At 49.2% G+C, this 25,725-nt stretch overlaps 21 protein-coding genes across 21 annotated transcripts; 8 read left to right on the top strand and 13 right to left on the bottom strand.

Annotated features, from left to right (window-relative positions):
• Positions 1–13: 13 nt before the first annotated feature.
• Positions 14–751, top strand: OGAPHI_002576 (uncharacterized protein; the record flags this gene model as incomplete). The annotated part of the gene is made up of 1 exon (XM_046203460.1): positions 14–751. The coding sequence occupies one exon, from the start codon at positions 14–16 to the stop codon at positions 749–751; it is 738 nt and encodes a 245-aa protein (XP_046063235.1).
• Positions 752–764: 13 nt separating this feature from the next.
• OGAPHI_002574 (uncharacterized protein) lies at positions 765–2,459 on the bottom strand (the record flags this gene model as incomplete). Its single annotated transcript, XM_046203458.1, has 1 exon — positions 765–2,459. The coding sequence occupies one exon, from the start codon at positions 2,457–2,459 to the stop codon at positions 765–767; it is 1,695 nt and encodes a 564-aa protein (XP_046063233.1).
• On the top strand, positions 1,486–1,875 carry OGAPHI_002575 (uncharacterized protein; the record flags this gene model as incomplete). Its single annotated transcript, XM_046203459.1, has 1 exon — positions 1,486–1,875. The coding sequence occupies one exon, from the start codon at positions 1,486–1,488 to the stop codon at positions 1,873–1,875; it is 390 nt and encodes a 129-aa protein (XP_046063234.1).
• OGAPHI_002572 (uncharacterized protein) lies at positions 1,903–6,388 on the top strand (the record flags this gene model as incomplete). Its single annotated transcript, XM_046203456.1, has 6 exons — positions 1,903–2,071; positions 2,180–2,378; positions 2,673–3,836; positions 4,592–4,746; positions 4,854–5,717; positions 6,222–6,388. 6 exons carry the CDS (start codon positions 1,903–1,905, stop codon positions 6,386–6,388), a joined length of 2,718 nt encoding a protein of 905 aa, XP_046063231.1.
• Positions 2,653–3,990, bottom strand: OGAPHI_002573 (uncharacterized protein; the record flags this gene model as incomplete). Its single annotated transcript, XM_046203457.1, has 1 exon — positions 2,653–3,990. The coding sequence occupies one exon, from the start codon at positions 3,988–3,990 to the stop codon at positions 2,653–2,655; it is 1,338 nt and encodes a 445-aa protein (XP_046063232.1).
• OGAPHI_002571 (uncharacterized protein) lies at positions 5,756–7,540 on the bottom strand (the record flags this gene model as incomplete). Its single annotated transcript, XM_046203455.1, has 1 exon — positions 5,756–7,540. The coding sequence occupies one exon, from the start codon at positions 7,538–7,540 to the stop codon at positions 5,756–5,758; it is 1,785 nt and encodes a 594-aa protein (XP_046063230.1).
• OGAPHI_002570 (uncharacterized protein) lies at positions 7,283–8,302 on the top strand (the record flags this gene model as incomplete). Its single annotated transcript, XM_046203454.1, has 2 exons — positions 7,283–7,522; positions 8,000–8,302. The coding sequence occupies 2 exons, from the start codon at positions 7,283–7,285 to the stop codon at positions 8,300–8,302; spliced, it is 543 nt and encodes a 180-aa protein (XP_046063229.1).
• Positions 7,600–8,670, bottom strand: OGAPHI_002569 (uncharacterized protein; the record flags this gene model as incomplete). The annotated part of the gene is made up of 1 exon (XM_046203453.1): positions 7,600–8,670. The coding sequence occupies one exon, from the start codon at positions 8,668–8,670 to the stop codon at positions 7,600–7,602; it is 1,071 nt and encodes a 356-aa protein (XP_046063228.1).
• A 194-nt stretch (positions 8,671–8,864) lies between these two features.
• Positions 8,865–11,262, bottom strand: OGAPHI_002567 (uncharacterized protein; the record flags this gene model as incomplete). The annotated part of the gene is made up of 2 exons (XM_046203450.1): positions 8,865–9,597; positions 9,710–11,262. 2 exons carry the CDS (start codon positions 11,260–11,262, stop codon positions 8,865–8,867), a joined length of 2,286 nt encoding a protein of 761 aa, XP_046063226.1.
• On the top strand, positions 8,919–9,635 carry OGAPHI_002568 (uncharacterized protein; the record flags this gene model as incomplete). The annotated part of the gene is made up of 1 exon (XM_046203452.1): positions 8,919–9,635. One exon carries the CDS (start codon positions 8,919–8,921, stop codon positions 9,633–9,635), a length of 717 nt encoding a protein of 238 aa, XP_046063227.1.
• A 262-nt stretch (positions 11,263–11,524) lies between the features above and the next one.
• Positions 11,525–12,544, bottom strand: OGAPHI_002566 (uncharacterized protein; the record flags this gene model as incomplete). Its single annotated transcript, XM_046203449.1, has 1 exon — positions 11,525–12,544. One exon carries the CDS (start codon positions 12,542–12,544, stop codon positions 11,525–11,527), a length of 1,020 nt encoding a protein of 339 aa, XP_046063225.1.
• Positions 12,545–12,675: 131 nt separating this feature from the next.
• Positions 12,676–13,791, bottom strand: OGAPHI_002565 (uncharacterized protein; the record flags this gene model as incomplete). The annotated part of the gene is made up of 1 exon (XM_046203448.1): positions 12,676–13,791. One exon carries the CDS (start codon positions 13,789–13,791, stop codon positions 12,676–12,678), a length of 1,116 nt encoding a protein of 371 aa, XP_046063224.1.
• Positions 13,792–14,005: 214 nt separating this feature from the next.
• OGAPHI_002563 (uncharacterized protein) lies at positions 14,006–16,867 on the top strand (the record flags this gene model as incomplete). The annotated part of the gene is made up of 4 exons (XM_046203446.1): positions 14,006–14,039; positions 14,265–15,575; positions 16,014–16,380; positions 16,672–16,867. 4 exons carry the CDS (start codon positions 14,006–14,008, stop codon positions 16,865–16,867), a joined length of 1,908 nt encoding a protein of 635 aa, XP_046063222.1.
• Positions 14,138–15,661, bottom strand: OGAPHI_002564 (uncharacterized protein; the record flags this gene model as incomplete). The annotated part of the gene is made up of 1 exon (XM_046203447.1): positions 14,138–15,661. The coding sequence occupies one exon, from the start codon at positions 15,659–15,661 to the stop codon at positions 14,138–14,140; it is 1,524 nt and encodes a 507-aa protein (XP_046063223.1).
• Positions 15,823–17,559, bottom strand: OGAPHI_002562 (uncharacterized protein; the record flags this gene model as incomplete). Its single annotated transcript, XM_046203445.1, has 1 exon — positions 15,823–17,559. One exon carries the CDS (start codon positions 17,557–17,559, stop codon positions 15,823–15,825), a length of 1,737 nt encoding a protein of 578 aa, XP_046063221.1.
• A 689-nt stretch (positions 17,560–18,248) lies between these two features.
• On the bottom strand, positions 18,249–18,773 carry OGAPHI_002561 (uncharacterized protein; the record flags this gene model as incomplete). The annotated part of the gene is made up of 1 exon (XM_046203444.1): positions 18,249–18,773. One exon carries the CDS (start codon positions 18,771–18,773, stop codon positions 18,249–18,251), a length of 525 nt encoding a protein of 174 aa, XP_046063220.1.
• A 33-nt stretch (positions 18,774–18,806) lies between these two features.
• On the bottom strand, positions 18,807–19,934 carry OGAPHI_002560 (uncharacterized protein; the record flags this gene model as incomplete). The annotated part of the gene is made up of 1 exon (XM_046203443.1): positions 18,807–19,934. The coding sequence occupies one exon, from the start codon at positions 19,932–19,934 to the stop codon at positions 18,807–18,809; it is 1,128 nt and encodes a 375-aa protein (XP_046063219.1).
• Positions 19,935–20,066: 132 nt separating this feature from the next.
• OGAPHI_002558 (uncharacterized protein) lies at positions 20,067–21,824 on the bottom strand (the record flags this gene model as incomplete). The annotated part of the gene is made up of 1 exon (XM_046203441.1): positions 20,067–21,824. The coding sequence occupies one exon, from the start codon at positions 21,822–21,824 to the stop codon at positions 20,067–20,069; it is 1,758 nt and encodes a 585-aa protein (XP_046063217.1).
• OGAPHI_002559 (uncharacterized protein) lies at positions 20,389–21,809 on the top strand (the record flags this gene model as incomplete). The annotated part of the gene is made up of 4 exons (XM_046203442.1): positions 20,389–20,429; positions 20,757–20,989; positions 21,098–21,266; positions 21,419–21,809. 4 exons carry the CDS (start codon positions 20,389–20,391, stop codon positions 21,807–21,809), a joined length of 834 nt encoding a protein of 277 aa, XP_046063218.1.
• Positions 21,825–22,254: 430 nt separating the features above from the next.
• OGAPHI_002557 (uncharacterized protein) lies at positions 22,255–23,253 on the top strand (the record flags this gene model as incomplete). Its single annotated transcript, XM_046203439.1, has 1 exon — positions 22,255–23,253. The coding sequence occupies one exon, from the start codon at positions 22,255–22,257 to the stop codon at positions 23,251–23,253; it is 999 nt and encodes a 332-aa protein (XP_046063216.1).
• On the bottom strand, positions 23,254–25,566 carry OGAPHI_002556 (uncharacterized protein; the record flags this gene model as incomplete). The annotated part of the gene is made up of 1 exon (XM_046203438.1): positions 23,254–25,566. One exon carries the CDS (start codon positions 25,564–25,566, stop codon positions 23,254–23,256), a length of 2,313 nt encoding a protein of 770 aa, XP_046063215.1.
• Positions 25,567–25,725: the final 159 nt, after the last annotated feature.

Below are 25,725 nucleotides of genomic sequence, written 5' to 3'. Positions count from 1 at the left end.
CAGCCAGATCATTATGGTGAACAGAATACTGGTGACTAGCCAGGTTGGGCTTGATAAATTGCAATTGTTGGAGGACGTCTCGCTAATAGGCGATGTAAATAGTCTGGAGGATGGTACTCAGAGCGGAATCATTGTGGAAAACGTTGCTATAGAGACAAAGTACTACAAGTCGAAGGTGTCGATCTTTGTGGACGAGTACCAATCTAGCAAGGAATGGTTTGACGAGCTGAAAAGTACAGAGGCCCGTGAATTACGAGACGAGCTCCAGGGGATCGTGGTCTGTATCGACTGTCAACAAACTACAGAAAAAGAGCTGCAATCGTTGTCTGAATTGCTGGAGAGTCTGGCTCTTCAATTGGACGACGAGTACACCGAACACAACGAAGAACTCCAATGGGACGGGTTCAAGATCGTGGTTGGACTCAATGGCGAGCTGTCCAACGTTCCATACGAAGATATATTCATCACGTCTGGAGCTGAGTACATACCGTTCGACCCAGATCTCATACGACAAACTATAGAAAGCCATCCATGGAGAACGCACCAGAAACAAACGCCAGCTAAACCAGTCGAGTCCAATGCTGATCTCACCACGCCCCTACTGAATCATTCGGAAAAAGAGCTTGATTTTGCGGATGTACTGAAGAAACTCCAAGCAGCCCGGCTGGATGCCTCAAAACTGCCCCAAGACGAACGAGAGTCCTTTGCAGAGCAGTTCGCCAACGAAGTACTGAAAAACCTTGACAAATAGTCCTGATTTGGTGTTATATGTCAACAAAATCGCTAAGAATGTTCACCAGTCTCATCTCCTTGTTGGAACACTCCGACTCGAGACTCTGCGCTTTCTCGATCATCGCTGCGAAATTCGACTTTGTTGGAAGCCCGCTTTCGGCACTTATCAGCTCAGATAGATTAAATATCACTCTGTCTCTCTCGAAATCAGTGAACGTTTTGTATAATGCGGTCTGTTTCGGGTCGTTGTACGCTAACAACGCAGATATCTCGTCTAGAGTCTTGTGGTAAGGCTCAGATGGATACCGCGATCTCATATTCTGAGCGTACTTTAAGAAGTCCGACTCGTTCTTGTCGCCTATCACGCTGATCAGCTTGAGACATTCCAACTTGAATAACACAGATTGGTTGTCTTGCAAAAGCGACGGAAAGTTCGAGTTGATCGTATCTATGGCATCGTCCACCCGATTCGCCTTAATTAGTGTCCTGATATGTTTCTTGATTCCATTTTCGTGGCGAACCGAACCTTCTGGCTCGGTGGAACCTTCCTCCTTGAGCTCCCTGTTGAAAGCTTTTAGTGCGTTTCCGTACCCATTGTGATCAAAATACTTCTTGATCATTCTATCAATGAACGTCTTTGTATCGGTGGTGTTGTCTGGGTCAGAAGAATGTTCGTTTAACGCAAACCACGGGGACCCAGATTCAAGAACTTTCTTCTTAAAGTCAAGCTTGAAAGATTCCACGTAATTGTCGATGTTGAATCTAAACGGTTTGGACAACCCAAAATTCGTCGACACAGAATTCCAGGCACCCAGACTAATTGCTGGAATCACTTTGTTGATGTGCGAAGGTAATTGGAATGCTTCTCCCAGAAAGGCGCCGTTTTTGGTGATAAAGATCGAGTCATTGATAAAATTGACACCACACCCAACAACGTCCTTGTTGCCAAACTTGCAAGAGCTCTTGAAATTGGTGCGTCCATCCTCAAAATGGATCAACTTGGCATCTTTGCCCTTGTATCCCCAAGTGTTTTCGTCATGTCCCCGCAACGAACTGATAATCTCTTCAGGATGGTCGCCGTCCATGAACCCAACGGTCACATCGGCACCCGAGCTCAGCCCAAACACGATCTCCACCTCGTAGTAGTAGATCCCAATGCTCTCCGGAACGATGTGGTTTGCCTTTGTGGAAAACACCCCTGTTTGCGAATGGTTGGGTAAATTGACTGTTATCGAAGACGAGCTGGATGTGACTGGCTTGGCCGGGTTTTTGGTCGAGATCTCCAGCCCATCCAATGACAGTTCAAATTGGCAGTCTTTGGGTGTTATCCAGCGCGAAGGTAAATGTGTTGATGCAGAAAAGACGTTGCTAGAGTCTTCGGAATTAAAATTAAGCCCTTCAGAAGTTTGAGTCATTGAGTCGTCAACATTGCCGCCGAATTCTTCAGCTTCAGACTCGTCATTGTCAAGCTCATTAGAAGCCATGGCGCTTGCTTTCTCCAAACCTTTGGATTTTAGAATGTCCACCAACTTATCAATATACTCCTCATTCTGGTTAAACAAGGCAGGACTCGATCCAAGGATCCCATTGGTCGATAGCCTGGTCACCATGGTATCACGAATGTCCTGTTTCGACTTTGGCTGTTCGTACGACTTTAGTCGATCGCCCCGTCGTTGCAATTCGTAGCCATAAGTGAGCTTTAATAGATAAGAAGGAAAACTAGACATATCTAAATATTATAAAATAATTCCCCATACTACAATTAAATAAGCAGAAAACAGCTTTTTAAATCAAATTATTATACATGATGTTGAGCATGGCATTATAACATAAAAGTGGCGAACCTTCTAAGAAAGGTACAACGGGAATCCGAAATACAAATGCAGTTGATGCAAAATCGCTAATCGTCTAGTGTATCGCTTAATATCTGTAGTGATCAGCCTTGTATGGACCCTGAAGAGGAATGTCCAAGTACTCGCTCTGGACCTTGGTCAACTTGGTGAGTTTGACGCCCAAGTGGTTCAAGTGGCAGGCAGCAACGGTCTCGTCCAAGATCTTTGGCAAGGTGTGGACACCAATGTCGAAAGGACCAGTCTTCTCGAACTCTGCAAACTTCTTTCTGAAGTCAGCATCGTCAGCCTTGAACAGAGCAATTTGAGCAAGAACCTGGTTGGAGAAAGAACAGGACATGACAAACGAAGCGTGTCCGGTGGCACATCCCAAGTTGACCAATCTACCGTCAGCAAGCAAAATCACGTGCTTACCGGACTTGAGCAAGTATCTGTCAACCTGTGGCTTGATGTTGACTGCGTCAACGGCATTGGCCTTAAGCCAAGCAACGTCGATCTCAACGTCGAAGTGACCAATGTTACACACAATGGCGTCCTCTGGCATGACGGCGAAGTGCTCACCAGTGATGATGTCTCTGCAACCGGTGGTGGTAACGAAGATTTGACCTTGTGGGGCAGCCTCCTCCATGGTGGTGACCTGGTAGCCGGAAACAGCAGCCTGCAAAGCGTTGATAGGGTCGACCTCAGTAACGATGACTCTAGCACCCATACCTCTCAGAGCCATGGCACAACCTTTACCAACGTCACCGAAACCAGCAACAACGGCAACTTTACCAGCGATCATGACATCGGTGGCTCTCTTGATACCATCGACCAAAGACTCTCTGCAACCGTACAAGTTGTCGAACTTGGACTTGGTGACGGAGTCGTTGACGTTGATGGCTGGAACCTTGAGGTTGCCCTCCTTCAACATCTTGTACAAGTGGTGGACACCAGTGGTGGTCTCCTCAGAAAGTCCGAAACAGTCCTTCAACATATCTGGGTGCTTCTCGTGGACAAGGGAGGTCAAGTCTCCACCATCGTCCAAGATCAAGTTGAGCTTCTTGTTGTCCTTGAAAGCAAACAACTGTTGCTCAATACACCACAAGTACTCCTCCTCGGTCTCACCCTTCCAGGCGAAAACTGGAACACCAGCAGCAGCAATGGCAGCAGCAGCGTGGTCCTGGGTGGAGTAGATGTTACAAGAAGACCAGGTAACCTCAGCACCAAGAGCGACCAGGGTCTCGATCAGAACAGCAGTCTGGACAGTCATGTGTAAACATCCAGCGATTCTGGCACCCTTAAGAGGCTGAGAAGGACCGTACTTCTCTCTGATGTACATCAAACCAGGCATCTCGTTCTCAGACAACTCAATGTCTTTTCTACCGAAAGCGGCAAGGGAAATGTCAGCGACTTTGTAATTGCTCATTATGTATGGATCAATAACGTTTAAAAAGGTTATGGGAAAAAAACTTCAGACTTAGAGATCTTTTTATACGACTGCAGGTTACTTTTGTTGAAAATTTTCACAGCATGTGGATATTTTTGATTATGTAAACCACACGGCAGCCAGGTGCGGCACAGCGAACGTTTTTTCGGAGACACGATGGTGCAACATGGCTTGACACCCGGTCAGGTGACTAGCGGGGTGTTCCATGGTGCTCTTTTGGAGTTGAGATTGTGTCTATTTGTGTTTCCACAACTTGATCGCTTGAGCCGCGTGTCGTATACGTCGTACTTTTTAGAAATACAGGTAATCTTGTGCTTGTAGTTTTCGCGCTCAGTCTTGAACGGACCCGTCACGTGGCCGGTACTCGATGCCCTGGGCCTGCAGGTCTCCACGAACGTCGTCGGGCAGCTTTCCTATCACTCTCACTGCATACAGTCCCGGCACAAAGTGCTCGACTCTGAGCCATCTGGCCACCCACGAGGCCTGGTCGCCGTGCAAAGCAACGAGTCCTTCAAACGTTGGCGATGTGCATTCTCTCACGAGATCGTCGTTATCTGCGAAATGGAGAACAGACTCGCAGTTTGGACACCCGTCGTTCCGGAATTGCTGGACTGTTAGTCATCTTGGCGGATGTCGTATCTTGTTCCGGTACTTACGTTCATCGATTGCACCAGCCCGCACAACATGCAGGCTCTGTTGAGCTTTGGAGCCGGTCTACCTCTTTTTTGCGACATGGTATGAAAAATAAGTAGAAAAAAATAATTCACCAGACGAAATGTTCACAACAGCGAGCCGGGCCAGAGCCAGCGCGAAAAGTCTGGGACGCCGTCGGTTTGGAACAGAGCTTTTTTCCGTATTTGAGGAAGGCGCTCAGCTAATTTCGGCAGCCCATGCTGCGGTGGGGCTCCCGTGGTGGGCCTTTATTCCGCTGGCAACGTTTGCTGTTCGTACGGTGACCACGCTGCCGCTCGCAGTGTACCAAAGAAAAGGCTTACAAAGACAAAACGAGCTGCGACCGATGATCGGGGCTACTTTTCCCGTGTCCAAGATTCGACTGGCAGCCAGCGCACAGGCTGCGCAGCAGAACGCACGGGCCAATCCCTCAAGCATCATCAAGACAGAGGCAGAGAAACTATCTGCTGACAAGATCATCGTTCTAGCTTCAAAGGAGAGAATGAGACGTCAGCGGCAGATTTTTAAAGACAACGGGTGTCAGTCGTGGAAGTTCCTGTTTCTGCCTGCTCTGCAGATCCCGTTATGGATCACGTTGTCCCAATCGTTCCGGGTACTCACTGGCTGGACCGACGTCGGGGCCATGCCACTGGACCCTACACTGTCAACAGAAGGACTCGGGTACTTGGTGAACCTGACTTTTTCTGATCCGTACTTTGTGCTACCAATTACTTTGGGAATTACAGCCTTGACCAATGCAGAGTGGAATTTCCGTACTGCAGACCTGATGAAGCTCACCACGAGAGGCGTGAAGAACACCTTGAGACCCACCGCGTTTGATAGTGTCATTACATTATCCAGAATGAGTATCTGTTTCCTGGTTGTTCTCTCCACCTATGCTCCTGCTGCCTTATCGTTATACTGGATCAGTTCGAACGTGTTCTCCTTTATCCAGAATGTTTTGTTGAACAAACTGATTCCGCTCAGATACACTCCGTACGCGCGGTCGTCGTCGTCGCCCAAGAAGCGAGCTGGTAAACTCCTGGTGGAGATATAATTTTGTACATAGTAATCATGATTCGTTATTAATTAGTATGAACCGTTTGGTTTTTTCGTCAAACTTGGTGAAGTATGCTCCAAGCTCGTCGTAGATGGCGAACTGTTTGACTGCTGCGTCGAATTCCGACGAATCATAGCAGAACGGAACAAGATTCCGGGGCAACGAAATAAAGATGCCACCAGTTAGCTTCATGCAACGACAGGACTCTGGTTTTTCGCTCGAATCAAAACCAAGCACCAGCAGAGGCTGAATCCCCCGGTGCAAAACTAGCTGTCCTGCCTCGAACGACTCGTATCTGTTCTCGGTGAACTTGTTTGCGTCGCCATGTGCCATGTCCATGGATATACATCTGCCTGACTGTTTGGAAATCATGTCTTTAAGATCTTCGTAGAGCATGGCAAGCTCTTGATACTTGCTCGAGACGGTTATCAGTCCAATGCTCAAGAAAGCGATCTGGTTCGATAGAAAAAACACAGAGACCAGTCCTGTGTCGAAGATTCGAGGTCTCGTGTTCCAGTTACGCATTCGGATACTCCAGAAACGGGTGAAGATACGGACACTAAAGTCGTCTGCACAGTAGAATCCGAGAATTTGGCCCTGGATTCGGTCGCCCAGCGCAGATACATGCAGTTCATCGTCATTTAAAGCTTGGGGGTGGATGGTGGATGGTATTCTCGGGTTGAGGCTGAACGCTTCGAAGAATAGCGAGGCCACATGAAGCTTCAGTTCCTTGCACGTGATGTACGAGCGGTAGATGTTGACGATGGACGGCGAACTGGTGTTGAGGATCTCATCGATGTTGATCTGGACCGTCTTGTAAGAATAAATAATAAAGTGAGAAGTACCTCCTCGCACTGTTGGGTCTTCGACAATAAAGTTGGCCTTGTTGACTCTCACTGGAATGTCCACTGTGTCGCATAGTTTGTGCATGATGGCGTGGATACACTCGGGAGCACCGATAACGTCTCCGGCATACACTCGTAGCAGACAGAAGTCTTCACAGAACCTGTACCTGGTCTGCTCTGTTTGAAACGGCGTTTTGGCCATGGAATTGCGGTAGAGTTGTTCTTGCAACAGAGACGCCAATTGCTTGACCTTGGCGGTGTTGGAGACAGTGTTGTCGAGCTCTAATTCCCGGTACGCCTTCTCCACCGACTTGAGTGTGCGTTCTCTGTATTCGTAGAACTCGTAGAAGAACGGATCAATGTACGAGAAATGCATCAGCATATCCTCCAAGGTCTCAAAGTTCTCGTTGTCCGTTTCTCTGCGGAAGTAGTCAAACTCGTACTGGAACATCTTGCACAGTCTGATTGCTCGGAGCACGGAGCTCGCCAGATAGATGCAGCGCAGATTGTTTAGTCGCGACGTGAGCAGGTTATCGAAATCTGCCTTGTGGTATGCTCCGTTTTTCAAGTAGCTTGTGTTCAGATGTTGCGACAGCCGAACGAGCTCCGGAACGTACAAATCAGGGTCCTCGAAAACCGGACTCAGCACGTTCCAGACCTGCGACCCGGGCTGGTGTTGTAAGTTCTCTAGAGAATGAAGTTTGTTGCGCAGAACACGGTCGGCATTGACGTGTTTGTAGTAAAGACCGAGCCAATACTGGTCTTTGACGGTATCCTGGTGGTGTGTATATTTGTACCAAGTTTCAATCACGAGCGGTTTCCAGAGCTCGTTGGCGGAGAAAATCAGATAAAGCTGAGAATTGGTGGCGCGCAAGTTGATCCAATCTTCTGCGTGCAAATTCTCGGCGATCAGGTACCACACCTCAACCGGAAAGTAGATACCTTTTAGCATATAGTCATAAAAAATGCTTACAAATGTACTCCAGATACAATTTATGCGATATTATTTATTTATGCTTCGCTCATATTCAGTGGCTCCATGATTTCGTCATAGAGCATCTTCTTCAACTCCAGAAGAGACAAATCGTCCTTGCGCTTGTCAAAGTCGAAAAAGTCGTCGGGGATCTTTTCTGCAACAGGCTCGTCGTTTGGCTCGTGGTAGAACGAAACGTAAGGATGGTCCAGTGCCTCCTCGACAGTGATTCTCTTTTTCGGGTTGAAGGTGAGCAGTTTCTCCAACAGATCTATGGCATCAGGATTGGCGTTGGGGAAAAGCTCGTGGAAACTCTTCTTCTTTCTAAACGGAAGTGTCCTTATGTACTCCTTGGCCCGCTTCGACTTGATGGAGCTGTAGTCCTCCATCAGCGGAGTGCCCAGAGCGTCGATGATCAGCCACAACTGGTTGTGGTAGTCGGTTCCTGGGAACAACGGTCTGCCCGAAAGCATTTCTGCGAGAATGCAGCCAACCGACCACACGTCGATCGCGGTGGTGTATTCCTGGAATGTGAGCATGATCTCCGGCGCACGGTACCATCTCGTAGCCACGTACTCGGTCATGAACCCAAAGTTGTCCTCCTGGGAGGCCACCGAACGCGCGAGTCCAAAATCGCAGATCTTGAGGTCGCAGTTGGAATTCAGCAGCAAGTTCGAAGGCTTAAGGTCTCTATGGAGCACGTTGGCGGAATGCAATGCCTTCAATGCACGAAGTGTCTGATAGATAAAGTACTGACAGTGGTTGTCGCTCAAAGTTTGAGTCCTGATGACCCGATGCAAATCTGTCTCCATGAGTTCTTGGATTAAGTACACCTCGTTGAAGCTGTCAAAGTCATACGGAATCTGGATATCCAATATTCCGATGATATTCTCATGGTTGAAGTGTTTGAGTAGCTTCAACTCGCGCAACGTCCTTAAACAGAACATTGTCCGCTCGAACGGCTGGATCTTCTTGATGGCCACTTTCTGCTGCGAAGGCTTGTAAATGGCCGAACAGACGATGCCATAAGCCCCCTCACCAACTATATCCTTGATTTCGTAGTAATCACTGACATTGAATGTGATCTGGGTTTGGCTCATATTTTGCATTCCAACTTCATCCAGCCTACTTAAGCTTATAACGTAATCGCGTACATGTTTCACAACTCTATGCGATCGTGCACAGCCGGCTTTTGCAAAATGCAAGTTCTAGCCAAGAGGCAGCAAGGCGCGACAGGGGGAAAAATTACCTTTTCCAAATGTTCGGGGCGTCACGTGATGTTGAAGACCCAACCCATGCCCTCCTAAAATTTTATTTCAGCCAAATTTTTCACCTCACAAACAATCCTATCATCAAAATGGTTGCCAACTTCTCCAAGAAAAGAAAGCTTGTTGCTGACGGTGTCTTCTACGCCGAGTTGAACGAATTCTTCAGCAGAGAACTCCCAGAAGAGGGATACGCCGGTGTCGAGGTTAGAATCACCCCAACCAAGACCGAGGTCATCATCTCTGCCACCAACACCCAAAGAGTCCTTGGTGAGAAGGGTAGAAGAATCAACGAGCTTACTTCTCTTGTCCAGAAGAGATTCAAGTTTGCTCCAGGTACCATCGTCTTGTTCGCCGAGAGAGTCCAGGACAGAGGTCTTTCCGCCGTTACTCAATGTGAGTCGCTCCGGTACAAGTTGTTGAACGGTCTTGCTGTTAGAAGAGCCGCTTACGGTGTTATCAGATACGTGATGGAGTCCGGTGCTAAGGGTGTCGAGGTCGTCATCTCTGGTAAGTCCAAGGGTGCTAGAGCTAAGTCTATGAAGTTCGGTGACGGTTTCATGATCCACTCTGGTCAACCAGTCATTGACTTCATTGATGTTGCTACCAGACACGTTTTGCTTAGACAAGGTATTTTGGGTATCAAGGTCAAGATTATGAAGGACCCAGCTACCAACAGAAAGGGACCAAAGGCTCTTCCTGACTCCGTTGTTATCTACGAGCCAAAGGAGGACCAGCCTGTTGCTGAGCCTTACGTTAACGACTTCAAGCCTGTTGAGGATGCTCAGGCCGAGGCTGTCCAGGCTTAAGTCTATAGCGCATAATGTATTTCGTTACACAACTCTATAAAGATCTGTGTTATTTTTCGCTGCTCCAGGCAAACTTCGACCGTTGTCTGAGTTTCGAGCCAAATTTGTAGAAAAACAGCGGTGCAGGCGCCAACAGCAGTGCCAGCATTGCCAGCAGCAGACACGCATAGTTGACTCCGAGCTTTTCGTACATCTGGAGCCCAAATAGCGGGAAAATCCCAGCCATGGAGCACCGGGTGAACGTGTTGGCAGCAGCAGCCGACGCAGCAAACAACCGGTACGCATCTGTTGTGTAAGTGAAGATTCCGGAGATGATCAGTCCCGTGGACATTCCATAGAAACCGGACGCGATAAGCGCCCCGATCCAGTGGCATTGCTTGTACGTTGTGAATGCCATGGTGATCAGAGACGCAGGAGCCAGCATTCCGCCAACAATAAGCGGCGGGAACCGGTACTCTGGTTCTGGTCTGCCGTGTTTCTCGCTGAGTTTGTGGTAGATTGTTCCAAAGTACGGCGACACCGCGGACGATGCGACCATGCCGACTGTCATGCCCAGGAACGCAAGTCCCTGCTCCGCGACGTTGAAACCCCACACCTTGTGGAACGTGTAGGGAACAGAGAAAAAGAACAGGTAAACGATTCCCAAAACTAGCCCGGAGTAGAAGCAGAGCACAGACATCATTGGGTCGAATAGCAGCACAGACAGCGGTCTTTGGGGAGCTTTCAAGATGGTGTGAATTAGACTGTTGGCAGAGTGTTCCAATGGAGCGTAGTAGTCGTCGATGCCTGTCTCGAGTCTGAGAGCTTTTGCCTTGCGTTTGGTCAAGATTGGAACATAGGTCTCGGGAATAACAATCACCATAAGAACGAACAGGAAAGCACTAAAAATCAGGAGACTGTAAAACGTCCACATGTATTTTTGCTTGCCGAACTGGACAACTATTCCCGCAAGCAGTGGGCCGAGACTGGGGCCCAGGAACGGACACAACGAGTAGATGGACAGCGGGGTGCCGATGGTCTGTTTGGTAAATATGTCGGAAATCGTACCTGGTGCAACCGATAAGAAAACAGAGCCAAAAAGACCGGACATGAACCGACAAAAAATGAGGAACCCGTAGTTGGGCACAAAGCACATGAGGATCTGGAACACAATGCTGAGTAGCAGGCCAATGATGTAGGTCAGTTTGCGGCCGTAAAACTCGCTGATGGGTGACAGGAAAAGCGGACCCCATGCCATGCCGAAAATGTAAAAAGACACCCCCAGTACAAACAGTTCGTGAGAAACACCGTATTTCTGCTGCAACGGCGACACCAGCGACCAGCAGCTGGACAACAAACAGATGTCTAGACCAACAAGCGCAAGGGTGAGCACAATCAGCCACTTGCGCCACACAGGGAGCATCAGCGGATGGGTTGTTTCGGTGGCTTCCAAAGTAACCTCGTAGCACGGAGACGATTGTTTGCCGCTTTCTGGGTGCGACAGGATGTTGACCACCTCCTGGTCAGGATAAAGACTGTGGTGGCTAGCGGTTCGGCTAAGAGCAGCGCATTCATCCCTCTCCAGAACATAGGGCTCAAGCTCCTCAGTAAAAGACTGGTCCATGGAGCTGGAGTCTGAGTGTCTCATTTTTTCAAGGTCCGATACAGAAGACATGGTGAGAATTGATGGACAAGTGTCAGAGCGGGCGCTGTTTTATAACCGCGCCGTGAGATTTCGGAGTTTATCCTGTTAGCGTGAAAAAAGGTGATCCAGGTGTATTGTCCTGCTATTTTTTTAAAGCCGCACGCAACTAATTCACGGAACTGTAAGTCGGCTAATAATTAGGTTTTTCCGAAAAATCATACAACGTTAAAATGACATAAAAAAAGCTTTTGTAAATATCCATGGCCTACTCTTGTTGCACCTGTTCGTCTCTACGCTGCTTCTCTCTCTCAAAGTAGGAATACAGAGACGAAAGAGCGCGGTCGACGCTGAGTGCTGTTCCGGTGAGAGTAAACTCTCGCTGGCCCTGTTCGTTATCTTCGGTCTCGATGTTGATCGTACAGCCAGAAGTTCTGCGGACTTCCTGGATCCGGGCGCCCTTTTTCCCGATAAGAGCTCCCACGAACTCGCCAGGGAAACTGGTTTTCTCAGAAACCTCTCTGTCGGGTCCGCTTCCCAAAGAAGGGTCGAGTCTGGATCCTCCTCTGTAAGGCGGTTGGCGAGGAGATGGGGTATAGTAAACGGTGGCCACGACGCCGTGGTAATCTCTCAGTAGACACCGTGAAATCACGTCCAGTGCCTGTCGCAGGTCCGCGGCTGTTCCCTGGACCTCGACTATGCGCTCGGTGGAGTTTCGCAGGTAGTCCTTGGAAGCCACCATCTTGACGTTGTAGGTTTCCTGGATCGACTTGATGCGGGCGCCGGCCTTTCCGATCAGGGTGCCCATTTGCGAGTGTGGAATCAAAAGTCTCAGACTCAAGGTCTCGGCATACAATGGGTCAGAGGCGGCCGGAGTAGGGCACAGGGCCTTCAGGGGAAAGAAGTTGTATGTGATGAGGGAAGTTGGGTCTGTTCCGTTGGCGACTGAGTTTGCGATCGTCTGAACGTTGGACTGGGTCACTGCCTGTGCAGCTTGCACCAAAGCCTCGGGCACGTTATCCACTATACCCGTGACGGTAAGGATTCTGTCGATACAGCCTTCAATGACTTTGGAAACGCCTGCCTTGATGTTTGTGTGTTCGCGAATATGGGTGATACAGTCGCCGTTCTTGCCGATTATAGCGCCGGCCTCTCTTCTCGACACAAGCACCCGGTAGGTGATCAGGCTCTTGCCCAGATCCACGTCTTTCAACAAAGTGTCGCCGGCCACCAACGGGCTCGGGTCCTGGGCGAAATTCGTTTCAAAGAGAGATTCGGAAGCGGTCATGTGGATGGCGGAATGGGAAAAGGTGGAAGGAATTGGGAATTTATGATGTTGCTTCTGCTTAGATTAGGAGGCAAAAAAATTCTTCATGTAAAAAAAAAGGTTAGTAGCTGTAGTTTTTTTATCTCATTAATTTACACCTCTAAGATGGTGGATAATTTCCATTTTAGCGGCTCGTTGACAGCAACGTGCTCCTCACCCACCGCCACACGAGTCTCTTGAAGCCGTCTATCGTACTGGGTCAGGTATCGGAAGGTGCGTGTGATTGGCTCGCCGTTCTCGTTGACGTTTGAGTAGAAATCTCTGTTGTAGGTATCCACGTCGATGATGGGCTCGAACTCGGAGTTTCTGCGCCGCCGTTCTGTCTTGGTCTGTTGGATTGGCTGCCGGCCGTTCAGCTCTGCAAAACTGCCGATCCGCTGGAACGGCGACTCCTGTGGCTTCATCGAAACCAGCCCGTTGATCGACTTGTATAGCCGTTTTAGTAACCGGTTCACAACAACCTCCGGAATGGGTTCCTGGTTGTCGATCGACCACGCCATCCACGGACGTTTCTCCGTGACAACGACCTTGTTCGTGTACGGGTCAATTCCCTTGCTCGACGAAGGATAAGCGTTCACGTCGATAAAACAAACCACAAACCCAGACTTGAGATAAAGTCCAGTCTCTTCCATCACAATGTCCACCTCCAGCTGTTTGTTTTCGGTCAATGTGCGTTTCTCCTCGTCGGTCATCCGCAAGGTGAAATCTCCCAGGTCCAGCAGCACAAACTTGCCGTGCGGAACCAGGTCGTTAATATTGGTGGCCGGGAAGAAACTGAGCAACTCCTGGTTTGTATCTGTTCTGATCACTTTAAAATTCATGCTGCCCAACCCCAGAGCATTCTGAATGATTAGTCCACACGACAAATTGTAGATGTCGGCAGAAAGTTGCACCGTCTTACGGTATTTGACAAGATACGTCTTGTTGACATGCAAAAGAGATCGGGTGAGGTGACTTTGTGGCTCGTCGATCTGATAGTCGTCGTACTCCACAAACAACCGCCGATTCTTGTAGATCCCGTACACCAATTTCCAGGAATCCTTGATGTACTTGCAACTGACGATTTCGTTTGGGGTCATGGATTTGCGGACTTCCACGTCGTGTTCGGGGTCCTTCAAATTATAATGGTTGGAGGCTATTTCCCTCAAAGTTTTGCGCCAATAGTCAAACGACCGGATGTAATCAACCAACTCGTCTATGTTGTACATGGCGATGTTAAAAATGATATCCTCGCCCAACTCGGTCACCAGTTTCTCGCAATAATACTCGTTATACATGACATAGAACGAGCGACAAACCGCCTTCAGCTCGTTCGGAACAAGCTTAAACACATGATAAAGAATCTCCGCAGGCAGATCAAGAAACGCATTCACGGGTTTCAGGCCATATCGTGGGAAAGACGGCTGGCGGATCAGGAATTGCATGGGAAGAAAGCAATTTGGACAAAGATTTTGGGGTAAAAAATATATTACATCATTTGCTCCTCGCACCAGATACGCGGGAGCCAATCGATATATCACAAGACAATTACCATCCTTTCTTTTAATAGTCTATTTATGCATCGATCAATGGGGCCTCGGACTCCTTTGGTGTCTCCTTGGCTGTCTCTGCTTGTCTCTCTCTATCGTAGAACTCTGCTAGAATCTTTGGAGAGATTCTGTTGAGCATCTCCTTTGGATAGATTCTCAAAAGAGACCAGGCCTGGTCCAACGACTCGAAAATGGATCTGTTCTCGTAAGCACCTTGCGAAATAAATGTCTTTTCAAACTTCTCCAGGAACTCCAAAGACAACTTGTCCTCGGTGGAAAGGGCTTCTTCTCCCACAACCGACTTCATGGCAGCTGCGTCTCTACCAATGGCGTACTTGGCGTAGAGCTGGTTACTCACGTCACCGTGGTCTTTTCTGGTCATACCATCTCCAATGGCACTCTTCATCAATCTCGACAAGGATGGCAGCACGTTGATAGGTGGATATATTCCTCTGTTGGACAATTGTCTGTCCACAAAGATCTGGCCCTCGGTAATATAACCGGTCAAGTCGGGAATAGGGTGAGTGATATCGTCGTTCGGCATGGTCAAAATAGGAATCTGGGTGATCGATCCGTTTCTACCTTCAACACGACCGGCTCTCTCGTAAATGGTGGACAAATCCGTGTACATGTAACCTGGGTAACCTCTTCTACCTGGAACTTCTTCTCTGGCAGCAGAAACCTCTCTCAAGGCGTCGGCGTACGAAGACATGTCGGTCAAGATGGTCAAAACGTGCTTCTCGGTTTGGTAAGCAAGGTACTCGGCGGTGGTCAGGGCCAATCTTGGAGTGATGATTCTTTCAATGGTTGGGTCGTTGGCCAAATTCAAGAACAACGAGGTTCTGTCCAAAGATCCGTTTTCCTCGAAATCCTGCTTGAAGAAACGAGAGGTCTCCAAATTGACACCCATAGCAGCGAAAACAATACAGAAGTTCTCCTCGTGACCGTCTTGGACATCTTTGGTTGGTCTGACCAAACCGGCTTGTCTACAGATCTGGGCAGCAATCTCGTTGTGGGGAAGACCAGAGGCAGAGAAAATAGGAATCTTTTGACCTCTGGCAATCGAGTTCATGGTGTCAATGGCAGAAATACCCGTGGAAATCATCTCTTCTGGATAAATACGAGCAAATGGGTTAATTGGAGAACCGTTAATATCCAAGTAGTCTTCAGCGAAAACCCGTGGTCCGTTATCAATAGGTCTTCCAGAACCATCAAAAACTCTACCCAACATGTCCTCGGATATAGGAATCTTCAAGTTCTCTCCTGTAAACTCAACTCTGGTCTTCTTGACATCAATTCCAGAAGTACCTTCAAAAACTTGCACAACGGCTCTTTCACCCTTCACTTCCAAAACTTGACCTGCTCTGGTAGTTCCGTCCGGCAAAGTAAGGTTGACAATCTCGTTATATCTTGGGAACTTGACTTTGTCCAAAATGACAAGAGGACCATTCACGCCCCCCACGGTATTATAACTAATCCGTGGGTTGATGTTGAAACCTTGCGAAACAGCCTTCTTGTTCAGCTCAAAAAGTTCTTGGTCCGAAAGCATGGTGTTGTTATATTATTTGCAATTGGCCTAACGACTTGCTTATAGCGCAATCACTTGAAATGTGTCTGGCTGGCTCTTTCGAAGCAGCACATTTTAATCAACTTGCACGACCGACGGCCGGGTAAGTGGATTTAAATTAAATTTAAATTCTCAGTGCGTAGCTATATAACTTCCCAGTTATCTGTGGTTTTCGCAGGGCGCGACGGCTGGTAGTGACGGAACCGACTTCTGGATGTGGACGGTATGTTTGACTGGTAGATCGGCATTGTGTTTGTGGAGAACAATGGCGCCGTTTTGAACTTGGACCCCAAGGATTCCGTGTTCTGAGTGTTGTAGTTGATCTGCCGATAAGTTGACGGAGTGGACACCGACAGCTCGCTGCTGGCCGGAACGCTCGTTCTTGTCTCCTTGTCGAGCGATTTCGCTATTTCAGACCCAAAATACGAGTACAATTTGCCGGAAAGCCACTCAACGTCCGGTATGGACCCTTCGTCAGACGTCCATTCTTGCGCGTTGGACGGGTTCATGCTGGAGCTGCTGCCGAAAATAGACGCCCCAACTGTAGACGATGATGCTGACGGCGAGACCCCAAGCGTGCTGTTGGCGATCTTTGAATGGATATCGATTTTCTGGTCGTGCACATGTTCAACCAGATTCTGGCTGTTGAACAACGACACCTCCAGGACAGCGTTTGAGTCGTGTTCGGCAGCAGGCTTCTCGTAGTGCTCGTCTATTGTAGGCGGTCTGGTTTTGCGTCTGGTCCAGAAATTGAACATCGAAAAGTACGACTTTCGTTTGGGAGCCGTTTCTGCCACCATCGAAATGGGGGCAGATTCTTTAGTGGTTGCAATTTCGCCAACAATGATCTTTACGAGCTCGTCTATGGCAAGCAGATTCTGGAACGTGAGCCGGGAAGCTCTAGTATGGTTAATGATCACCACAAGGTTCACTATGAGTTTTGCTAAACCTCCGCAAAACGAGGTCAGATCTTGACTGCTAACTTCCACGAGGCTCGAAACGGGCTCGGACTTCTCGTCCGGTTTTGGGATCCAAAGAGGCGACCTGTCGAGTGCATTTCCGATCGTGTGCTCAAACGCTTCTGTGCGCGACACCGTGTACGGGAGAACAACGTCCAGATACTTGGACGCCAGCGTCGTAAACAGAGCCACTTTCAAAACTGAGTCCATCACGGTGTCAAATTTGTAGTGGAGGTATCTGGTCAAGGGCAGCACGGGCGAGAAAAATAGAATGTTCTTGAACTCGGCCTTTTCTTGCTGCTTGACCAACATGTGCATTAGATTGTAATTGAGTCGTTCCAGGCTTCCGAGCTTGGACTTGGAAGCGTCGCTTTTCTGTGTCCAATTGACCGTCTCGTACCCGGCAACATGAACCAGCTGTTCAAAGTGCTTTGCCTTGGATTGATCTATCAAACGCAGGATCTTGGCCAGTTTCTCGTTCTGCACTTCTTGTGTTGCCAAACGTATTCTGTTCAGTCGTTCCTGATGGCGTTGTTTCAAATCTTGTGTCTTTTTCTGTGCTAATTGCAACTGTTGAGCCTGACTCTCGCGCAAATCCTGGATCCTGGCCTTCAGTCGCGCGTTCACCAGTTCCTGCTGCTTGAGCGTCCCGTCCACCTGTTTCAGGTTCTTGCGCAACTGCGCTAACTCGACAGCCAACAACATGTACGCCAGCCGGGAAATTGCCTCCACGGACGGACTCAAACTGTCCTTCGGCTGTTCTGCCACGTCCAGCTTCCCAGCCAGATAGTTCTCGAGTACTCTGGCGCTGTGTCCATTGATACAGTCTTGTAAAACCTTATCAATCTCGAACCCGTACGTCTCATCAAGATACCCCAAATTGGTGATGTTCAGCTTGAGTTTCAGCACCTTGAAGTTCATACAGGACCCGCAATAGTACTGCGGACTTGTGCTGTGCGTTCCGCAAACGCCACATACCCTATTCATTTGCGATCATAATATGGCGAAAACAATAGGGGAACAAATAATAAAATAATTCTAACTAAATTCGCTTAACTAGATTTATTTTCTTGATAAATGCCCTCTTGGTGAAATTGGCATGAAGATCAGGAAAATACCGTTTTCGGCGCTTGTTGTTGTTGCTTGCGGGTCGTTGTATTTGGGACTGGCGGATATCTCGCTGCCTTACGACAAGTGGCTGCATTTTTCCATGTTCTTCGTGATGAGTCTTTTGTTTTACTGGATCTGGAACATCAAGTCACTGAGATTCGTTCGAAACCTGAGTTTGGTAGTTTGCACGCTATTTGGAGCCATTGGCAGCGAGTTCCTCCAACACCTGCTCGCACCGTCTAGGACGTTCGACCCGCTGGATATCCTTGCTAATATGGCCGGCTCGGTCATTGCTATCGGCATATCAAATATTTTCCACAGCTACTGGCTGAAAAGACGAAAGAAACAACGAAGACTACGAACAATTAATTGGAATTTGGAAAGCCGAATAGGCATGCATTTTGAAGAAAGCGATACTGAAGACACAGAACCAAACATCCCGTTGAAAAGTTTCGATAAGATCTATCAACCGGCAAGTCCGCATGAATAAGCCATCTGGATCACCATTTGGACGATTCGCTAATCAGCTTGCACAGGGCCTCGAGGTTTTGTTGGTCGGCCGTGTCGAACCCATTGAGTTCCAAACAGTCAATGTCCAGAACACCAACGAGCTTGTCGTCATGCACAATGGGCACCACGATCTCGCTTTTTGTTTCGCCGTCGCAGGCAATATGGCCTGGGAATTTCTCCACGTCAGGAACAAGCTGTGTCTGTTTCGAGGCCGCCGCAGCACCACACACTCCTTGTCCGATTTTGATTGTCTGGCACGCAACCTTCCCCATAAAAGGTCCGAGAATCAGCTGTTTGTTGTCTGCAGGGTCCACCACATAGAACCCGGCCCAGTTGACCTTCTTGGCGAGTCCTTCGTTGTAACAGTGCCACACCAACGAGCTGCAGTTGGCAAGATTGCACACCCAATTGGTTTGGCCCTCGCTCAACGCCTGGTACGAGTCGATCACCTGTTGCAGGAGCTCCTGTTTGGTGGTGTTTGCGCTGAAATCGGAGTAATCAGCGTGATGAGCCATGGTTGGCAGAAAAATTCGCAATCTGAAATAAATTTAATTTCTCCACGGTCTGGAAACGTCTTTTTTCACGGTTGGTCTCGCAAGCTGCGGGATACTGGATTTCCGGGCCAGACTCATGGACGATGCCGATTTCGAGAGCGACGGCACCCGTGACTGAGGTTTCTGGGCCAGCCCCAGTGGAGCTTGTGTATTTGTGGAGATCTTGTTCATTCTGGACGGAGAGATCTCCTGCATCGTTTTGGAACGGACAATATTGCTGAGTCGCGGTAGATGCGAGGTAGACTCGCTGGTATTAAGACGCGGTTTACTTTCGGACCGCTGGATGGACGACTTGGTCGGCTGCAGGTACGAAGGGAGCTTGGAAGCCGGTTTGGAAGCCGGTTTGGAAGCCACAGAGCCACTAGACGGCCGCGAAAACTGGAGCCGTGGTAACGAGCCCAGGACCGGCTGCTCGCCCCGCTGTCTGTTCAGCTGCTGCTCCATGATCTTCTGTTTCTCCTCCTGTGGTCTTGTAGGGCTCTCGACCGATTCGACGACCTCTTTGTAGCCGTCGAGTACACGCAGCCGTTTGGAAGCACTGCCCAGGTCCTGAAGCCCGAGCCGTTTGTCGTTTGGAGTTTTCCGGGTTTGGTGCTCTGGCCCTTCAAACACCTTTCTTGCCGGCTGCTTGTTCTCTGTTGGTGGCTGTCTGGCTCGCCGGGCTGCGTAATGTGACGAAATGGACTCCAGCCGGTTAAACCTGCCACGATGATCGCTGGCATACCGGGAAGACGGCCGTCGATTGAGCGGTTTCGGGCTCGTGGCGTTCAGCTTCTGGATATTAAGAATGTTGTCGTTGCGGACTTTTTGGTACCGGTCGTTCAGCTCGGTCAGCACGGACGAGGTGAGTTTGGACGAAAACAGCTTGGTTTGCAGATAGTCCATCTCCTTAGTGAACGAGGCATTGTCTTTCTCCTGGTAGCTGGTGTTGCTGTCGGAACCGTCTGTTGGAGAGAGCACAATGGTCGGGTACAGCTTTTTCCCGTGGGTGGGTGTGAATTTGAACGCACCAGAGGACGGAGTGGACGTTTTCATCTCGCTCCTGATCCGCGGAGGAGTCTTCAACGTGAACTCCCGGGACTGCAGCGACGGGAATCCGCCAGGGACGTCGTAATCGGACATTTTCAGACCAAAATGAATTCGGGTTCGCAACTCTTCAAGATCACCCTGTTGGGATTTATCATAAATTGCCAAAGATAGCGTTAATAGTATACCGAAAAAAGAAATATGTAAATATGCTATGAAAAAAAATTATTATGCGGTCGATCGACGCACCAGCGACGTCCAGTTGTCGTCGATGGCAGCAAACCGGAAGTCGGTGTCTGATCTGTCGATGGACAGTCGGATGCCGCCCAGACAGAGCGTGTGCAGGTGTGGGAAGTGGCTGGCAAAGAAACACAGGTCGCTTTGGAGATTGTCGAGGATCAGCTGGGTGAACCCGCAGATATCCAGGTCCAGGTAGCCGTAGTGCGAGATCTCGACTGGGTCCAAGAACGGGTACTTGAGGATGTCGAGTCCAGAGCTTGTCTCGAAACTGGTCATACGGCTGTGCAGGAGTCCCACTAGGAAATTGTAGATGGAATACGCAGAGTTGTCGTTGAAATTGAGTTTCTCTGAGTACCTGCCCAATAACTGCTGGGTTTGGGAGCATTTCTGACAAGTGCAGCCGGAGTAGAGTGTTTTGGAGCTGATGCCGCCGGATCTTTGCTTGACGGTTTCCTCGAGCCGGATGAACGGTTTCCAGTTGTAGAAATAATCGGGGATAACGAGGGTCTGGAGGTGCTGGAAGCGCAGCAGGTTGCTGAACTGGCGTGCACGGGTCTCCAAGTACGTTTCGTCCACAACAAAATGGGTCATCATGTTTCTATAGTCTGTGCTGACGGGCGGCAGATATGCAAAGTTGTTCATGCTGATGTTGAGGTAGGAGATGGTCGAGTTGAACAGGGCCAGGTTCTCCATGATGCAGTATGAGAGGCTGGCGTCGCTGAGCAGCAGCTGCGATCCGAGCGACTGGTTTTTGAGCAGGTTGTTGGAGTTCAAGTGGATCAGTGACAGCCGTTTGAGGTTCTGGAAGCTGCCACGGATGCACTCGAGCAGTTTTTGGTTGGCTGCGTCCGATTCGTGGCTGATGGAAGTCTGTTTGAACTTGAGCTCAAAGCTTTCCAAGTTTTCGAGCCGTACACAGCTCATGACTGCTGTCAGTGGTTTGAGGTCGGTCATATTGAGCGACAGCCGGGTCAACGAGTGCAGATGGACCTTTTGATCTTTTAACTGGGTGAACAAAGTGTTGGTAGCATCTGGATTTAGAATCTCTAGCGATTCAAGACCGTTAAAAATCCGACACATTCTATCCGTTTTAACAAACCCTTCGTCCTGGTACCGGTTGGAGGTATTGATGCAGATCTCTCTGGTGTCCGAGGAAATGTCGTTGAATTCCACCAGATTCACCAGCTGGTAGCTCTCAAGAGAAACCACTGTATTAGACGTTTTAAAGTTGGAGTATTCGGTGAACTCGTCCTCGTCGTTCTCGTACAGCAGAACGGACCCCTTTTTCAGTTTCTTTGACCGAACATACTCCTTGTTCAGAAACAGGAACTTGTACGGAGTGGTCTCGTTGAGGATCTTGAACTCTTTGAGTCCGAGCAACGGCACACTGTTGTTACGCAGCTTGTATTCAACCAAAAGACCCACGAGGAAATCCAATCCCTCGACGTTGTTGCTGTGGGAGCACACCACAAACCGCTGGATCAGACCCACCAGGTTGGTGTTGTTGATGAGGGTCTCGGTGAATTGTTCAAACTTGTTGGTGGAGAGAATAGTAAAGTCCGAGTCTCCCACCCTGTTGAGCCGGGTGTCAACCAGGAGCAGACTGCGGTAGAGCTGCTGCATTGCGGGCCAGTAGAACCCGCGACAGGTGGCAGCAAGACTTATAAGGCTGTTTGTGTCCAATTGGGCCACTATGGACCGACAGATGTTGTCCGGAAAGTCCATGTTTAGGAATAAGGGCAACATGCTGGGGGAATCGGGGTTATATATAGTTGGCGTGCGGCTCTGTGGTGTTTTTAGAAATATAGTGGGGGAAGCAATTGGAAAAAATTTGTGAGGCAATGACCCCGGTTCGCGAAGCAGGAGCAAAACGAGCTGGTCAGGTGGGTTGAAAACGTTACAAACCAACCTCCAACACTTGCACAACTGTATATACCATCTACTGAAACTGAGAAAATGACTCAAACAACACGTTTCGAAAGTCACTCACAAACGCCACAAATGCAGCGCGAATTGGTATTACACTATTAACCCGAAAATTGTGCACCCAAATTTTTTCCCTCGCAATTTGACACCGCCACATGCACTGTGCCACATCTCTGCTGACCAGTTCCGAGCCGCAACATTTTATTTAAAGCCCAGAATTACTCGAGACCACCTATTTATTCCCTCACACATGACCTACGCAATTGCCGGTTCTGGAATCGTGGGCCTGTACACTGCACTAAATCTTCTCGAGGCTGGTGTCAAGGGTTCGGAGATCGTCGTTGTGGCTAAGCATCTTCCTGGAGACCAGTCCATTGAGTACACTTCTCCATGGGCAGGAGGTAACTTTAGCTGCATTTCTCCGGACGACGCTGAGACGCTGCATTTCGACAAGACCACTTATACTCATTTGGCGGCTATTAGAAGCTTATTGGGCCCTGGCTGTGGTCTTGACAAACGTCCAAGTACAGAATATTGGGAGTACCAGCCGGACTCTCGCAAGATCGACTCGTTAAAAACGTATCTTGAAGATTTCCGTGTTGTTCCGCAGACAGATCTGCCTGAAGGAGTAGTCTTTGGTATCAAATACACAAGTTGGAACTTTAATTGTCCGTTTTTCCTCGAGAACCTGAAAAACTACCTGGAAGCTACCGGAGTGGTTTTCATTCGGCAAACCATCAAACAGATCGACGATCTGTTCCAATTGGCGTCGATAGTGTTCAATTGCACGGGGATCGGCGCTAAGACGCTCGGCGGGGCCCAGGACGACAACGTCTACCCTGCCCGGGGTCAGGTGGTGGTGATCAGAGCACCTCATATTAACGAGAACAGGATGCGATGGGGGCATAAAAACGTGACATATATTATTCCGCGGCCAGACTCTGGTTCCCAGGTCGTTCTGGGAGGCTATTTGCAGAAGCACAACTGGTGTGCAGACACCTGGAAGTCTGAAACCGACGATATACTAAAAAGAACAGGGGATTTGTTCCCCGAGACCGCAGAGGACCGGGAAATTGTGCGCGTGGCGTGCGGGCTGAGACCGAGCCGGGAGGGCGGCGTGCGTGTGGAGAAAGAGACGCGTGGGGCCGGCACGCTGGTGCATGTCTCGGGGCTGTCTGGTTACGGCTACCAGGCCGGATACGGCGCGGCTCGTCGCGGAGTTGGCCTTGTGCAACCACACAAGCTATGATCAGATCTCGGGCTGGTTGATCGGGCTGTTGGAGAAGTAATTGTTCTGACTCACATCAAACAGATAGTTTGGCAAGCTGAACATGTTTTGCAACATGGTCGCATCGCTCTGGAACCCGTCAAAGATTTGGTCGTCCGAGGTGTACGGCGTGTTCACCACCGAGTTGAGCAGCTCTCCGTAAACCTCTTTATTTGGTGACTGGAAAGAAGTGCTTTGGGTCACGGAAGGTTTATCAAAAGGCAGCCGGCTGGAAGGAGTTGGCGGCCCGTACAACGAGCTGATCGAATTGGTGTTGGAGGTGGTTCCCTTCTTTCTGCGGATTTCCATCTCCATCTGCGTGAACTCCTCGATATGGTCGCCAATATCCAAATTGCACTTGACGTCGATGTTGGGCACAGACGACCACACGATATAGAACAGGCACCTGGTTATTTTATCCATAAACTCCCATTTTTCGGGCGTCGGCATCGGGTGATGCGACTCTTCATGCTCGTGGAAGTAATCTTTCGACACCCGGAACAATAACTTGACGTCTTCAACCACTTCGGGCGAGCTAGGGTTCTGTAAGATCTCGGCAACAAGAGCAACGTATGCGCACAGGAAATAGAACGTGGCAAACTGAACGTACGTATGGACGCTTCTGTCCAGTTGATAGGCCGACCTCAAACTTTGTCTGATAGCATTGAGTCCGATCCGTTCCAAATTAACATGCTGATTGTCTCTGTTGGAAGATAGATGTGTATGCTTGCTGTCAGAGAACCAGTTAAGTCTCAACATGGTTTTGGAAATCACAATCTGTAGCAGGTAGTATTTCAAGTTGTAGTTCAGGGCCACGAACGGCAAACACAGTCCTTCAGTCGGGCTTTTCACCTCTCTGAAGTTCTGGAACTCCTGGATGTAGTTCCGCTCTTGGCCAGGACGGATCTGCACCGGGAAACACATTCTCCAGCACTCCAGATCGTGGAGCAGTGATCTAATCGTAGCCTCCACCTGACCCCTGGTTTTTCCTGTCAACGCAGTAGCCGAGAAAAGCTCCTTGTATGTTCTTGAAATGATACACGAAAGATCGTAAGCCAAATAAACGTCGAAATTGGCGTCGGCGCAGTCTTTCTCCAGCAGATTTGTTAAACGGGTCCGGATTTTGTCGGTGTAATGTTCTCTCTTGTGCGAGCCATCGGGCATTCTTTCGTTTGGAAGGGCCCAAACGTCCTCGAACCCAGGTAATGGAGGGGTAGTGACGTCCATGTCGTTAATAGCAGGCGGATTGCCACACTTCATGCACTGTTCGCGGTCGAGAATGTAACAGCTCCACCACAGAGCGATGCGCTGTTGTCTGGCACTCTCACTTAGTCGGGTGTATGTCTCTTCGCGGTGAAGTCCCATCTCCTGAGCACATCTCACTAGAATAGAGGTGAGATTTCCAGTGGCATGGGAGATCATGTTCATATCAAACATAATCACCATCAAACAAACACCTTGCAGAATCAACAGATTCGGAGGCAGCATGCTGACGGCCAGAGTTTGGTGCAAACAGCTGTCATTGAGCTTCTGGCCCAAGTCCTGGAGCTCTGACAGCGACAACGAGCACTTAATGTTAATGGTTCTCACTAATTCCGAAACCAAAGAAGCAGCCACCAACATGACACAGCTCAAAAGGAAGATCTCTGGCTGACTAAGTGCCGATTCCGGGATCAGGCCCTTTTTGTAGTTAAAGTATTTTTGGAACAAACGGTGGACGAGGTTCATCTCTAGAGGTGAGGAATCGCCGAAAAAGGGCCGAATATCGTGTAACATGACAGTGATCACCTCCTGTGGCGGAAAAAGGTCCCATTCCAGCGTCCCTGGAGGGTGTCTCCAAGGAGGCTTTGTTTTGGTGTGAGAAATTTGCAATTCATGAAGATACTGCCGTAGAACAGTCATCGGGGTGGCATCGGGCAGCTGGCTCGTGAGCCACTTGAGGCCCTTGGACGAAAACAAGGAGAACGTGGTGAGTGGGCCAAAATACATGTCGTCGAATTCAGGTTGGCTTGGGGCTGAGTCAGACTCGGGCTCCAACTCCGTCTTGTACGAGCTAAGTTCACTATTGCTTCCCTCGTCTGAAACTTGGCCGGAAACCACCGCTGGAGTCAACTTCTCGAACAGTAGATGCATCATGGACTCGAGCTTATCGAGTCTTGCTTCCATCTCGGAAGAGCCTTTGGTGACGCTGGCTGTGACGAGCTTTGGAGCCGCGAGCGGCGACCCGATCTTGTCCGGAATTGGTTTTTTGGCAGTTCTCTTGCTCCGTGACGTGCGCTGCTTGGCGACATACATATAAGTGCATTCTTTGGCGTGTGATCGACAGTTCTTGCAAGGCAACTCTCCGTCACACTTGATTTTCTTCGCTCGGCAGTAATCGCACGCCTTCGTGGTGCGTTTCTGCAGCTTGTTGGTTGAGTCCATCCGAGTAAAACGATCTGGTTTGGCGTCTCA

The sequence above is a fragment of the Ogataea philodendri genome (assembly GCF_020536065.1).
Source record: "Ogataea philodendri strain CBS6075 chromosome Unknown scaffold1, whole genome shotgun sequence".
NCBI lineage: Eukaryota > Fungi > Ascomycota > Pichiomycetes > Pichiales > Pichiaceae > Ogataea > Ogataea philodendri.
This window is presented reverse-complemented; position numbering and strand designations above follow the sequence as displayed.